At 45.3% G+C, this 14,477-nt stretch overlaps 1 protein-coding gene across 1 annotated transcript in view; it reads right to left on the reverse strand.

The window, feature by feature from the left end:
- ERN1 (endoplasmic reticulum to nucleus signaling 1) overlaps window positions 1–14,477 on the reverse strand; it is a 78,868-nt gene that overhangs the window by 50,992 nt on the left and 13,399 nt on the right. The window contains exon 2 of the mRNA XM_037070243.1: window positions 954–1,074. Within this exon, the coding sequence (XP_036926138.1) occupies window positions 954–1,074 (121 nt within the window). The remainder of the gene's footprint in view (window positions 1–953; window positions 1,075–14,477) is intronic.

Raw genomic sequence — 14,477 nt, forward strand, 5'->3', positions numbered from 1 at the left:
ACGTCTGACGTAGGTCCATCTTTTCCCATCTAAAGTACTATTTTGGAACATTTTATTAAGGAAGGAAAAACACTTGCTGTGCTCTTGAAAATAATGAGTCACAGATTAGTGACGGAAGAGAACATGCTGGTCAGACGCTCATCTAGGGCCAAACGAGAATCATTACTAGACAGAATAATAGAGATGACACAGAAGGCCCCAAATCCTGAGATTTGATTGGCTTTACCTGGGAAAATTCCTCTGGAAATTGAATGCAACTCCACTGCTGTAGGACTCACTCTGCTCCCATCAGGGAGACCAGACCATCACATGGAAGTGTGGGAGATTACTCAATGACAAACAAGCTCCGTCTTTTACCTCCTTCCATGCAAAGAACCAATAAAGTGGCTAACTTGGATGAATGTCAAATCTTACAGCCCTCAATTACTGCAGCCTCTATAAAAGCAAATGAGTCATTTGGGGTTAGAGAAGATAGCTTCTTATAATTATGATTACAAGATTGTAATTGTTAGAGCTTAACAAAAAATTTAATGCAGCATGTCTTTTGTAAAGACCAAGCCAGAACTATTCATAGAAAAGCCTGGAGCCATTGAAACATAAAATCTGATAAATGGTGATGGAAGGAGACTTGACTTGGTGTGGTGAACACACAATGCAATACACAGATGATGTGTGATAGAACTGTGCACCTGAACCCTATATAATTTTATTAACCAGTATCACCCCAATAAATTCAATTTTTTAAAAAAGGAGTGCCTCTTCAACTCATGCACTTAGCAGATAATCACAATTCAAACTGCAAACACACCTTTGAGCCTTGTCCTCTCCTTGATTCCATTATCCCTTTTTATTTTATTAAATAACATAAAACTGCTCTTCTCCTTTTCTGGAATATGTCTCCTTGGAAGCAGCTGAGCAAACGTCCGGGACACCCAGGACCAAACCCAAGTTACCTTCTTTTAAAGTCCATTTGATCGAGCCTGTCCTCTTGCTGACAGCATGCAAACTCCCATCCAGGGTCGACACAAACAACAAGGTCTCGGGAAGCGTCACTGTGCTGGGACTTCCAAAACTCTGCAACGAGATGGGGAAGACCCTTCATGGTCAATGTGATTCTCCACCCTGGGCATGTACCACCACAGACTTCCCCCCTCACCCCCGGAAAGTTCCTAAAATCTACCACCTTAGAGATGAAGAAATTGAGGCTAGACAGCCAAAGTTCCCCTCAAGGGCACCTGTTCAGAAAACTACTGAGTCAGCCCTGGCTGGTGTAGCTCAGTGGATTGAGCGCAGGCCTGCAAACCAAAGGATCCTGGTTTGATTCCCAGTCAGGACACATGCCTGGGTTGCAGGCCAGTTCCCAGTGGGGGAGGCATGAGAAGCAACCATATATTGATATTACTCTCCCTCTCTCCTTGCCTTCCCCCCTGAAGATAAATAAATAAAATCTTAAAAAAAAAGAAAAGAAAACCAGAGTCAGACTAGAACCCAGGTCGCCTTATTCCAAGTGGCAATCCTCCCTGCAGACAGACAGGCTTATGACCCAACATGACGAGGACAGGGATTTTGAAATAATCCACTGAAACAGGTGGAAAGAACGCTCAGCTAATGGACTTCCTCCTCTTAGTTATATTTCACTTTCTAAAACCGAGCCATCTTGCAAGACTCCATGATAAGGACGAATGCCAACACACCTACACACACCCACGCACACTTACAAAATTTTAAAGGGCAAGGAATTAGAGGAAAATGTTTAAAGCAAAATAGGAAAAACAGCTCTTGTTCTATAATGAGTTTATATATAAATAAAAGACCAAGATTTCAAAAGAGACATGTTATAAAAGAAAATGTATAAATTACATCCAAATTACCCCTCACTTATACTCATAATACAATTTAAATCAAAATGTATTTTTATGTCCAATATATTTTTTAAAAATTGTTCAAGAAAATAGCCAAAGGTAGTGAAATTCACTTTCTGATCCATTGCTGGTGGCAATGAAAATTGTAAGTTAGTGTAGACTTTCTGGAAAGGACAAAAATGAGGACAAAAAGGACTTTCCTATTTTTGGTCCTATAATTCCACTTCTATATCCTAAAGAAATTATTCCAGATATTGAAAAAGTTCTGTGTATAATGATACTCATTACATCCCATTTATTTAAAAAGAAACTAGAAAGACCCAAATTTCCAATAATATCTAAATCGCTGAAATAAATTATAACACATACACTCAATGAAACATTATGTAATCATTAAAATGGCATGTGGAAAAATCTACAATATAGAAAAATGTGTATATACATTATCACATCAAAAATATAGAATCCAAAATTTAATGTACCCTAGTTATAATCATACTGGACAATTTTTTTTATTTTCGGCCTGCCTGTCCTCCAGCTTCGCAGGCATTAACTGTGCCCTCCTCCACAGAGTCCCTGGGAGCAGCCGTGTGTGTGCACATGTGCGCGCACACAAGTGCACATATGTGCACTACACACATGAGCAGGTGATAACTGTAAGGTTTCCCAGGAACCTTTGTCACCACACTGCCCCATAAGTTAACCGGTTCCTGTGGGCGTTGAATTAAAAACTGGCCAACTTGCTAATAGCAAGACAGTTTGAACGTTGGCAGAAATGCCATTGAAAAAATATAGCTGGCTTTTGGCACTCAATCTAAAAGATTGAGGGGGGGGGTTACTTGTGTGTGGGAGTCTGACTCCAAAATACCTGGTCATTGCTGGTAAGGGCCAGGATGATGCCCAGTTAATCCCTTAAAAGGGAAAGCCCAGGGGCTCTCCCCAGGACAGTCTGAGGCGGCAGGACAAACACTCCAGTCCCTGCCCTCCTTTTCTACAGCAGAGACCAACGGGCAGAGGGGGCGACGACGCAGCTGCCAGAACCTGGCTCATCCACCTTCTCGTGCACCTGGCCTGTAGGCAGAGAAGGTCCCCCCTTTACCTTGTCCAGGGCCAGAGCCCACTCACCTGGAGTGGGAGAAACACAAGCAAGCTTTATCGCTGCCTGCTGAGTGTATTCTCTGGGTAAAGCCTTAAACCTGAGGAGGAAGAATCTGCTTTCAATTCCGCCTTCAGACCTAGGAAATCAGCTTTAGTTAGACTGACTGAGAACCCAGAGATTATGCACAGCAACTGTCTGGGGGTAGTTAAATTGTTTCAGGCCGCAGGGTATAGATGGTGACAAGCCTCACCTGGACCCGCTCACGCCTGAACTAGAGGGTGTGTGTGCTGCCTGCAGCATCTTGCCTGGAGAACACTGGCCCTATGACAAGACCACTGAGGCCGCAGCTGACCCAGACTTAGGGCTGTCTCCCCTTGAGAAGGGGACGAGTTTGCAGCTTGATGGGGGGTGGCGGGATTACGTTAGGTAGGGACAGTCTGGGGACGGAATAAGTGAAAAGGGAGGATGCACGGCATACCTGAGGAACAAGAGATGGAAATCCCGGCCAAGCCCCCCTCCACCTATCAAATCACTACCCCAGCAACTGCCACTTTGTACAATAAGTCTCGGGATCACACAAGAATTGGGATGAACTCTCTGAATGGATGACGGGGAAAGAAATTAAACTTGGGAGATTTCTGTGAATGTGTTTTCCTCCATGTGGCAAACAACTGGGCAACAAAGACAAAGACACAAGTAGAGAAAGAAGCCTGAGAAGAAAGACAGCTGAGAGATTGGGAGATTGTGGCCCGGCTTCCACTGGTTCTCATGCCCTGCCAAGTTCCTGTCCTTGGGCTCAGGGATACCCAGTCCTCACAATAAATTCCCCTCCTCGCTCAGGTTTGTTGGAACCAGGTTTCTGTCACTCTCACAGCCTGCGCAGTCCTCTCTCTCTCTCTCACACACACACACACACACACACACACACACACACACACACACACAGCAAATGTAAATGTACACATATGGGGAAAAAGATGAAAAAACATTGTAAGATGATAGCACTAGCTTCTTCTCTATTTTCTAAATGTTCTATGATAGGATCACATAATCCGCAATAAGGTTTTTATAGATAGAAAGGAGATGGACAAGTTAGCGGGCGGGAGAGAAGCTGGCATTTAAAGGAGCTTCGGCGAGCTCCCAAGTCCCAGGGGAAGCGCTTTCTGTCTTGGGGCGTTAGGCTCCCCGACCACCTGGGATCCTTAGTACCCACCAAACGAGGAACCGAAGTTTAGAAGCACAGAGGTCCCCTGGGAAGACAGTGTGCTTCCCGGAGGAGGAGAGTTTTGCTGTTGTCATTAAGGGCTACAGTACAATGATAATGAACTAAATGCCAAGTACATCTAGCACAGTATTAATATTAAAAAGGGCTTATAGTTAATAGAATGCATCAGTGCTGCTTCATCTCTGGTGTGGAAACAAAAGCCAGCTGCCTGTCCGAGCGCCCTGGAAACCGCAGGAAGAGCAATTGTCTATGGTTGGTTGGCGAACTGAAATAAAACACTAATCACCTAACACCCTTTTTTAAATGCCTCAAAAATACCACATTGGGTTAGACATTGAATTCAGCGGCTGAGAGCGCTTGACAGTTAATCACAACATCCACAATGATGTCAGAAACCCTATCACAACTGACAGATTTTTCCCTTCTTTAAAGGCTCTCAGCCATTCCAACTTAGAATGGCCGGGAAGCTACGGTGAACAGTGTCAATTCTCTCAGGAGGCAAATTAATATTGCGACATTTCTGGCTCTTTAACCCTGGCATTTTTTTAAAGCATGCAAATGCCTGCCTTCAAATACAGTTGCTAAAACTAACACAAATTGAGTTTTGATACACATTTTGCAGTACTGAGCACAGCCCTCGGCTGAAAGCTATGTGCACCTGAACATCGAAAAACATGCTTCACGGTCATGAACTTGCACGTTCCCTTCACTCAGCCCCCTCAGCCGTCAGTGCTCCCTTTTCTCTGCAACAGACGGAACGGCAACAGGCCCCACAGTTTACGCACACTAGTCTCCAGGGAGCCTGAAAATGGAAAGAAAATGCTGATTCTGCAGGCGTACTTCAAATTGACTACCTGGAATCTGACTCGTTTTTCAAACTAGTGGGATAAATATTCCTAGCTTCGACAGTGACTTCCAAGAAGTAGTCACAGTTAATACTGTGGAGGGTTAAGTAAAAATGGCAGTGGCGGGTAATCTGTTCTAGCCTGAAACTAGACGCCCATTAGCTAATTGGTTTTCATGGAAGTCTGACATTCGTCATCTCACACACAGTGACCCCGAGATAATTCTGGAAACGCCCAGCCTGAGGACCATGAAGTTGGCCATTCAAGGGCAGATGATGCTGGGAGGTGGCTGCTGGTCAAACCAGCTTATTTCCCATGGGTTGACCGAGTGGCAAAGCAGTCCTCCCTCCCTGTAGGCCTGCTGGGTCAGGACTTCAGCAAGAGCCTTCCTCCCGTGAAAGCAAACGCCACTCCGGGCTGCATCCTTGTGTTCCGTGTTCTGATTACACAGCAGGGTTTCACGAAGTCCGGCAACTACACCAGTTCATAAAATGCACCACTCACTTTGCCTTCACTGCGAAGACCTGGAAACAACTCCCAACTGGTTCACACAGGTGATTAAAAGGTGGGCTGCCGACAGTTTCATTCTCTAACCTCCAAAACTCAGCTAATTGTTAGTTGCTCTTGCATTAACTAACTCAAACCCTCATATTTCAGGTGAGAAAAAAATCTTTTCTAAAACAAGTTCTGAAATAACTTTGTTTAGAAAGTCGTCAGTAAAGAGAACGATGGACACAAGGAACAAGGTATGTTTAAGCAGCACAAAAACAAATGAAACAGCCTCTAACAAAAATCCACCCATTTCTAACCAGCACCTGGGGCTAGTCAGGCCAGGAGGTAGCTCACCAGTGGCAGGAGGAAACCACCAGCAAAGCCCCAGGGCTTGGTTTCACTGCCGCAGGTGACTGAAGTTGACTGCTCATTTCCACTCACCCTCTGCCCCTCGAGGAAGAACAGCAGGAAGGCACACTGCCAGCTCCTCTTAGATTCAGGACACATGAAAGGGAGGGTTCTCAGAAATGCTGCATTTTCCAAAGAAATGCTAAGTCTTAATTTTCAGACTCACAATTCAACAAACAGTTCACAGGCTAATTGAACACCTAATAAAAATAGCACAGCCCTGGTTGGTGTGGCTCAGTTTGCTGGAGTGTCGTCCTGTAATCGAAGGGTTGTTTGTGGGTTTGACTCCCAATCAGGGCACGTGCCTAAAGGTGGCAGGTTTGATCCTTGGTCTGGGTGCATGTGATGCCCAGTCCAGGTGCATAAGGTAGGCAACCAATTGATGTTTCTCTCTCTCCCTCTTCCCCTGTCTTTAAAAGCAATGAAAAAAAAAGTCCTCAGTTGAAGATTAAATTAAAAAAAGCACAGAACTTTCATCTGGAAGTTAGTGGGAAGAAGTGGTGCCATGCACACATGTGTGTCTCCTACCCAGCCATCTGGAGGGATCTGTACCTGGTAAGCGCTGTAGTATCGGTTCTCTTTACAAAACTGGTCCATGCCCCGCTCCCCCCTAAACAGGCACGCACACACACAGAGAGGGCCCGCCCCTGGGAATGGGAGAGCTGTACACTTCTCAGGTAGCATGCAGACGGATCCGGTCAAACCCAACCGCGCGGCTCTCCCGTTACATTCGTATGACAGCACTGCGGTGCTAGTTTAGCAGAATAAGTAGAAACAGTACAAATAGTTAAATAAAAATCTTTCCTGTGCCTTGGCTGGTATAGCTCAGTGGACTGAGCATGGGCCTGCAAAGCAGACGATCGCCGTTCGATTCCCAGTCAGGGCACATGCCTGGGTTACAGGCCAGTTCCCAGTAGGGGACTCACCAAAGGCAACCATACATTGATATTTCTCCCTCTCTCCTTCCCTTCTCCTCTAAAGATGAGTAAATAAAATCTTAAAAAAAAAATCTTCCCTGTGACTCTTCTTCCCTTCCTACCTCCAATCCAACAGACCACAGTTTCTATAATAACATTAGAATACAACAATCTGGCTGATAAAATGTTTTTGTTTTGTTTTGTTTTTTTATTTTAGGGATACTACACCGATTTCCAAGATTTGTTTTTTAAAAATAATACTTCCTCTACAGTCATTGGATTATTGTTATATTGCATAATCCTAATTTTAGTTTTATTTATTTAAGGTTAAGAAAACATTTCTCCAAACTAAAGCCGAACTCCATCAAGGATATTGGCGTGTTTCCACAGAGCATCTGTCATTGCACAATGCAGTGCGCACCTACATTCCTGGAACCTACAACCTGCCACTGACACCCAGCCCGCTGCCTGCCACATAACCGCTCCTTGCCAGGGCCCAGACTGTCGGACAGCCGGCCACAGAGGTTTAACCCGCAGTTAAAGTGACTCCGGTTCATTTTGGTTAATAGATACTACACATTATGGTGCTTCAGGTGAGACCTAAAACAGGTAGGCAAGGGAGGGGAGGATTACATAAGAACAATTTCCAAGAAAGTATGTTTTTACTGCTTAGAACACAAGAAATCTTAAGAGGAGTTAAAGCTGCATGTCACCGAATGCGCAATTACAGATTTCAAATGGATTAGAGCGTGCTGAGGAAGCAGAGCTTATAATTACCAACTTCGCAACAGTGCTCGGAAGCGAGAAGGGCATCATTCTGCTGGCTTTCATTAGTGAAAGCCACAGGACGGATGAGGTGACTTCAAGACACGTAAATAAAACATTTTCTGGTGTGCTGCACTGGGATACGGGACTCACACTCACACACACACACACTCTCACTCACACACACATACACACAAGCCCTCTTGTGCAGTAGTATGTCAATTCAGCAGGCCATACCTCAAAATAGCATTCGTAATATGGTCCTTGGCAGGCACTAAATGACATTCAGAAATAGGAAATGTGTGTCCACACTTCTGTTTGCAGCGGTAGTATCTACTTCAGATAATAAACCCCAACAAAGCCTGGCTATTTGCGAGTCTGGCTGCTCTACAAAAGTCCCCAGCGGAGTAACTGTCACTCTACTGCCATCCGATCACACGGTAGAAGACTGTGCCCAGTGATGGCCCCAAAGCCATCTAAAAGTCATCAAAGCAGCTAAGACTAAAATCAGTGCCCAGTACTGACTTTAGCAATCAGTGATCAGTAATTTGGCATTTTAGTAAATGCCAGCACACACCCATTACGTAACCTCTTATTGAAAAACAGAGCCCACACGAGTACCAGCCTCATACCGATCAGAAGAGCGGGCTAAACAAATCGCTCCCAAAGGCCTACTTTTGATGGTTCCTTATGCAGAGGCCTGATGAGCCAGATAGAAAAAAGATTTTTCTTCTAATCAAACCCTGCTCCCCAATCCTGAACTCATTTACACACCGGATCCAACAGTAAAGTCCCCTCCTCCAATTACGGCGGTGTCTCTACAGCCATCGGTAAGTACACGGTGACACAGAAAACTCATCCTGTCTATGAGTCTCGTCTCCGGTCTGCACAATTGGGACAAAGGTTAAAGGACAAATAAGGAGCTTCCCAGACAAGAAAAAGTTAAAGGAGGTCATCACCACCAAGCCAGTATTACTGAAAATTTTAAAGGGTCTCCTTGAAGAAGAAGAAGATAAAAAATACAAACAATACAAACAAACAAAAAATACAAAGATAGATAAAAAATACAAACAAAACAATGGCAATAAATATATATCTATTAATAAGTGATAAATTAATTTATATATAAAAAACAAAATAAACAAGCAAGCAGAACAAAGACTCATAAATACAGAGAACATTTTGACAGTTGCCAGACGGGCTGGGGTGGGGGCTGTTTGGAGGGACGGGTGAAAGAGATGAAGGGACTAAAAAGTACAGACTGGCTGCTCTAGAACAGCCATGGGGTGTGCAGTACAGCTCAGGGAACAGAGTCGACAACATTCCAATAACTGTGTCTGGTCTCAGATGCTACAAGGTCCATTGGGATGATCACTTAGTAAGTTACATAATATCTAGTCACTGTGATGTACACCTGGAACTAATATAATATTGTATGTCAACTCTAATTGAGAAACTAAAATGATTAGAAAAATTACAAAGCTGCCCTGGCCGGGTGGCTCAGTTGGTTGGAGCATCGTCCCAATGTGCCAGGGTTGCAGGTTCGACTCTTGCGGACACACGAAAAGAGTTGGCCAGTGGATGGGTGCATAGGTAGAACAACAGGAGTCAATGTTTCTCTCTCTGTCTCACAGCTCAATTTTTAAAAAACCTTAAAAAGACAAAAATAATTTTAAAAGCTCGAGAAAAGGAAGCTGAGAAAAAAAGGAACAGGATTAAAACATTAGTGATATTAACAGACTTCTGTTCAATTGTGCCTCTGTTTTAAGGATTTCGATCTCCTACAGAACTATTCCAAATTCTGTTATACTTCATTTACTGAAGTGTAAGCCAGCAGCAATCCATCAATCAAATACTAGTTCCTTCTAACCAGCCTATCGGCTGTTATGGTTTCCGGACACTAAGTCAATAAAGGTAACCATGACATTTGCTCTGGATAGGAGTCACATGTCTGGACGGGATGCAGTGAAGAGCAAGGCCCAACCGAACAGCTCTGTGTGGTTTCCAAACAGAGCAACCGAGAGAGTTAAACTAGTATTTGTGGCAATTCTTGTACGTGGTGTAATTAACCACCACCTAAGACAGTTACAATTCTTCAGTTTACGCTACTCCTGTCCTGGGTCTGATAAAAGGCTCCTCATAAGTCCACTTCATCCCGAGCACAAAGGTGTATACTAATTCCACAACAGGTAAATATATTTCCCCCGCTGGTTTGGGGGCCCCAGGCTGTGTCTAAGTCCAAGTACCTGGCTGTTTTTTTGTCTTCATGGTCCTTTGCCATCAATTTATATTGACACCATGGGAGGAGGAAACACATTTGGGCAGGAAAGGTGCTTTGTGGTCGATGAAACAATACCTGTACTTAGGGTGGTACCAAGTCTTTAAGCATTTACAGAACTCAAGCCTTCGCAATTATTTAGTGGTTGAGACTTAGGGTGCAAGTATCGCCACTACTATACTGTCTTCATTACAAGGCAACAGCAGCAATTTGGATCTTGTAAAACTTGGGAAACCTATTAGGCTCTTCTTATCTTAATGGGACAGCAGCATCGTCAACAAACTAAACCAATACAGGTCTGACTTAGACCAGAAATTCCTAAGCGGACTACCAGCCTTATAAGAAGCCAGATTTGATCCGGTCACATACATATATTCATCTACAGTTAAAGCCAGTGTTAGGAAGTCTTCATACAAAAATCCCAAGGGAAAAAAAAAAAACTTGATCAGATACTGAATTTTTTAATCCTAATAATGACTAATCAGAAATTGCCAATTTTGTTCTTTACCCTCAGTTAGGGATTTCTTTTGCAGGGAGAGGAATAGAAGGGGTCAGGTAAAAAGTGGATAAATATTCTGGTTAAATAGAAACTATGTACATACAACTGTATTTATGACATAATTGCCATCTACACTTGCCAGATGTTGCCAAGCTTCATAAGAGAAGGGGAATTTCTGCAATATGCATATGCCTCTCGTCGAGACACCTGGACAGACAAACTTCCCTGAGCCAGAACCCCCATTGTTTGAAGTCCATTTGAGGATTATCTACTTGCCCACTGGCCCAGTCCACCACATTGCCTTCCCGTCACCAATTTGCTGGATGGTCATTAAGTCCATATGGCTCCATACACTACAGATCAAACAGTAGGGCTGTTTACAACTTCTGGGATATGTAATTCCAGAGATGAAAAGGGCTGCAGAGATGACCTTATCCAACCCCCTCGTTTCGCAGGAGAAGTCGCCAAGGGAGGGAAACGACTTGCCCAAGACACCATAGTAAGTTAACTGTAGAAAAAGGACTGGAACCAAGGTCTCCGCCTTTCTGTCTAGTCCTTTGCCCACTACACCACACTGTAATTTTGATACTTTAAATCACGGTTTTCTGAGAACCATAAGCTTCAATTACTTCAGGCCTGGAGCTCCCCTCCAAATCCTGCTGGTGTGCATGGAGAACAGAACTCTGCCCTGAGATGGGGGAGGGGGGGCCTTTCAGATGAGGTCAAAATGTAAACTGTAGATGCTACACAGACACCCGATATACCAAAAGGCATTGCAAATGATATACAGGGTGGGGCCTTTAAAAAATATTCTGGGTAAAAATTCCTGAGATCCCACTGTAGATCTAAGTGGGTGGGAATAACACCACAGAAAGTCAAAGGTCACAGCCTTAGCCACCATAAAAAAACCCACAAAAAACCCTCCTACAATACGCATTTATCGAGCCCAGTTCTAATGCTTTAAAAAATGCTCTTTGATGATGATGATGATGATATAGTAGCCTCTGCCAATTCCTCTGATGAAGAAAGGCATTCCTTCGATGCCGATGCCAAGGAAACACACACTGCTGACTGGCACAGGACAATTCCTTGAACAGCAAGGACCATTTTATGACCAAATATACATGGATGGGCCTCATTTATTATGTCATAACTGCTTCACGGAGCAGGACAGATGCGCACAAACAAGAAAGGAAACACGGATGAGAATATTGACTCTTTCAGGTGGAAAAAAAAATCTTATGCCACCAGACTGCCACTGCTTCAGCATTCGCTCCTATTTTCTCTGCTCCCCTGAGAGGCCGGTGCGAACATCTCTATGCAGTTCTCACACGTTTGGGCAGAGATGGGAAAGCCTAAGAAACTGCTGGGAAGACTGTGCCGGCCCAACCAAATCTCCAGTGGCACAACCGCAGGCTGAGAGCAAGAGCGACGCAAGACTGGCCAAGACCAAGCTCACTGCTTCCTCCAGCTTATCAAGGGGGAGGCAGGAGACAGAAGCAGGAAGGAATTCCCAACGAGGAGATAACAAGCCTCTGGATTCGAGGAAGAAGCCCTTCCAGACACCCAGGAGAATGGAACTCCCTCCTGAGAAGGGAGAAAAGCAGGGGCAGGCGAGGGGACGTGCTTTTGGAGGACACACACTCTGCAGCCAACAGGCTCCAGTTCCCAGGGATTGCTCCTCCTCAAGTCACCAGCCTGGTAGGCTTCTGCCTGGTCTGGAGGTCATCCACTCCCACGGCCAATTTCTCCAGGCCCAAAAAGCGGGTGTCTGAATTGAGGTGGCTAAGCTTCCCAATATGCTTTTTTTCTTTGGGAAACAGCAACATCTCTTTAACTGCTAAGGAAGCAAAATAAATATTGAGACTTCCAAAGAGAAGAATTATGTAAGTAATAGGGGAAGATCGTTTTATTGAAGAAACTGCGGGGGGGGGGGGGGGGGGCGGCGGCAAGGATAGCATCAGAAAGTGAACACACTTAGAAAACTCGGACCCAAGCCTCAGCGGCTCCTCATCTCCTGCCCCGGTGGGTGGACAGCAATAACAGAGCATCTGGTGCTGGCTATCTGGAACAATTAAGAAAAGGTTACACTATGTGTGGTCTGTGGTGTTTAAGAAGGAAGAACTTTAAAAAAGAAGAAGGAAGAAGAATTATAACTGTCGAAAAGATTTTTTACAGATGGTACTACACTTTACAGTCTGGTACTATACAATCTGGGATTGCACGTCACTACCTGAAAGTGCACTTACGTAGTACCCCTCACCCTTGGGTGCTGCTGAACAGTTAACACATGTTTGCTAAGCTTTAATGGAGTATCTGGGCATATAATGTGGTCGTTAGGAGGGTAGACTCTGAAGCCAGATCACCCTGGCCATCACCTTGGTTTTCTCAGCCATGAAATGGGGATAATAACACTTCAAAGGGTGGTTGGGAGATTTAAATGAGTTAATATACATAAAGCCTTTAGGACAATGCCTCATACACAGGAAGGGCCAGTTATTATGATGACTAATCAAGAACTGTGTTAGACACTAGGGTCTCGTCACAACAGAGATCTGATTCCTGCCTTTGGGAGCTGATGGTGTCATAAGGCACCACAGGAGTCAAATAATCTGACTAAGAGAATGACAAACTGCAGTAAATGCTCTAAAAGAGACGCACAGGGAACCTCGAGAGCACAACGGGAGAAGCCAATCTGGTCCTGTGTTGGGCACATGGGACCACAGAGTCAAAGTTCTCCTGAAGGACTGGCATTTGAGTTAAGACCCCCAGGAAGGGGGAAGAAAGGGAAGGGTTTCCCGGGCAGGGGGAACAGTCTGTGCAAAGACCCTGGACTGAAGAAAATGTACCGTGTCTGAGGACGTGGCGGGCCAGTGCTACTGGGGAGACAGAGCAGAGAGGGCAACGCGCAAGGTGGGCTGGGCAAGCAGGCAGAAGCCAAGTGTGCGCTCATACAGAGCAGGCTACGAAACCAGAATCTTCTTTACGTGCCTTATTTGTTACCTGAGCAGCTTCCAGAAAGAGGAGGAAGACGTGCTGTCCACGCTGGTGCAAAGCAAACCTGGAGGGAACAAACGCTCCCCTGAGGTGGAGTCTGGCACACAAGACACCATCCGTGTTCACACCCCAGGTGAGCCTTCTCTGGTGTTTAGGACCAGCATTAAACCGACACTGCTTAGCTGGTTTACAGCTGAGTACAAGCGTAACAGCAGACCTCCGCAGGAAAGTGTAATAATAACGCTGCGTGATGAAGTGCAGCCTACAAAACAGTGATAGGTCTCTTGCTCTGAGACCCCTTCCTCCTGAGGGGCTTCTCTGACCAACCACCACGCAGGGATCAGAAAGCTCCCTCAGGAGGCCCGAGGAGTGAGACATGCCCCCTCCTGTCTTTTTACTCACCGGCACCTGCAGTCAGGCCCAGGCTGGTTTTGCTACAGTGGGCAGAAATCGCAGGGGTTCTAACCCTATTGATCAGGCCAAGTCGCTGGATCACGGGCTCACTTTACTCAAGTAAGCTGACAAGGATATGAAGTTTTTATCAATCTCACCCAGGCACTCCCTGTTTCACACCTCTTCCTGTTGGCTGACTGTTCCATGTCCAACTTACTTGCTAGTTCACTTCTTTCAACCCCACCCCCAGGGCTGGACTCTCCCTTTTAAACTACAGACGCACAGAAAGAAGGACCCTATCGTGTATGTGGACAAGTACTGGAGCCTCAAGGCCTACACCACTCTGGCCTTCAAGGAGCTGACCATCCTACAGAGAAACAGTGCGACACCAGGGGGAAAGATGGCAGGTTCCGGACCGTGGCTCTTGAAGACTGCCCTGGCAGCGTGCCGGGCCCCTGCCCAGAGCAATTCCCTACAATTCTGGGCCCACACTTCCCTGCTCAGGCCTGCTCCTCACACCTTGGCCTAAAACCCAAAGTTCCATCCCCAGAGCCTGGTGCGTGCTCAGCAGCCTGGTGCGTGTTTGGGTTGAAGGAGGCTGAAAGAAGATGAGACCAGACACAGGAATATGCGTTCTGGCTCAGGCTCCGGGCAAGCCATTAACTTTCTCCTGGATTCAGTAGCTAATTCTATAAAG

This window comes from Sturnira hondurensis, unplaced genomic scaffold (assembly GCF_014824575.4).
Source record: "Sturnira hondurensis isolate 20B ecotype Veracruz unplaced genomic scaffold, ASM1482457v3 Scaffold0018728, whole genome shotgun sequence".
In the NCBI taxonomy this organism is placed as follows: Eukaryota; Metazoa; Chordata; class Mammalia; order Chiroptera; family Phyllostomidae; genus Sturnira; species Sturnira hondurensis.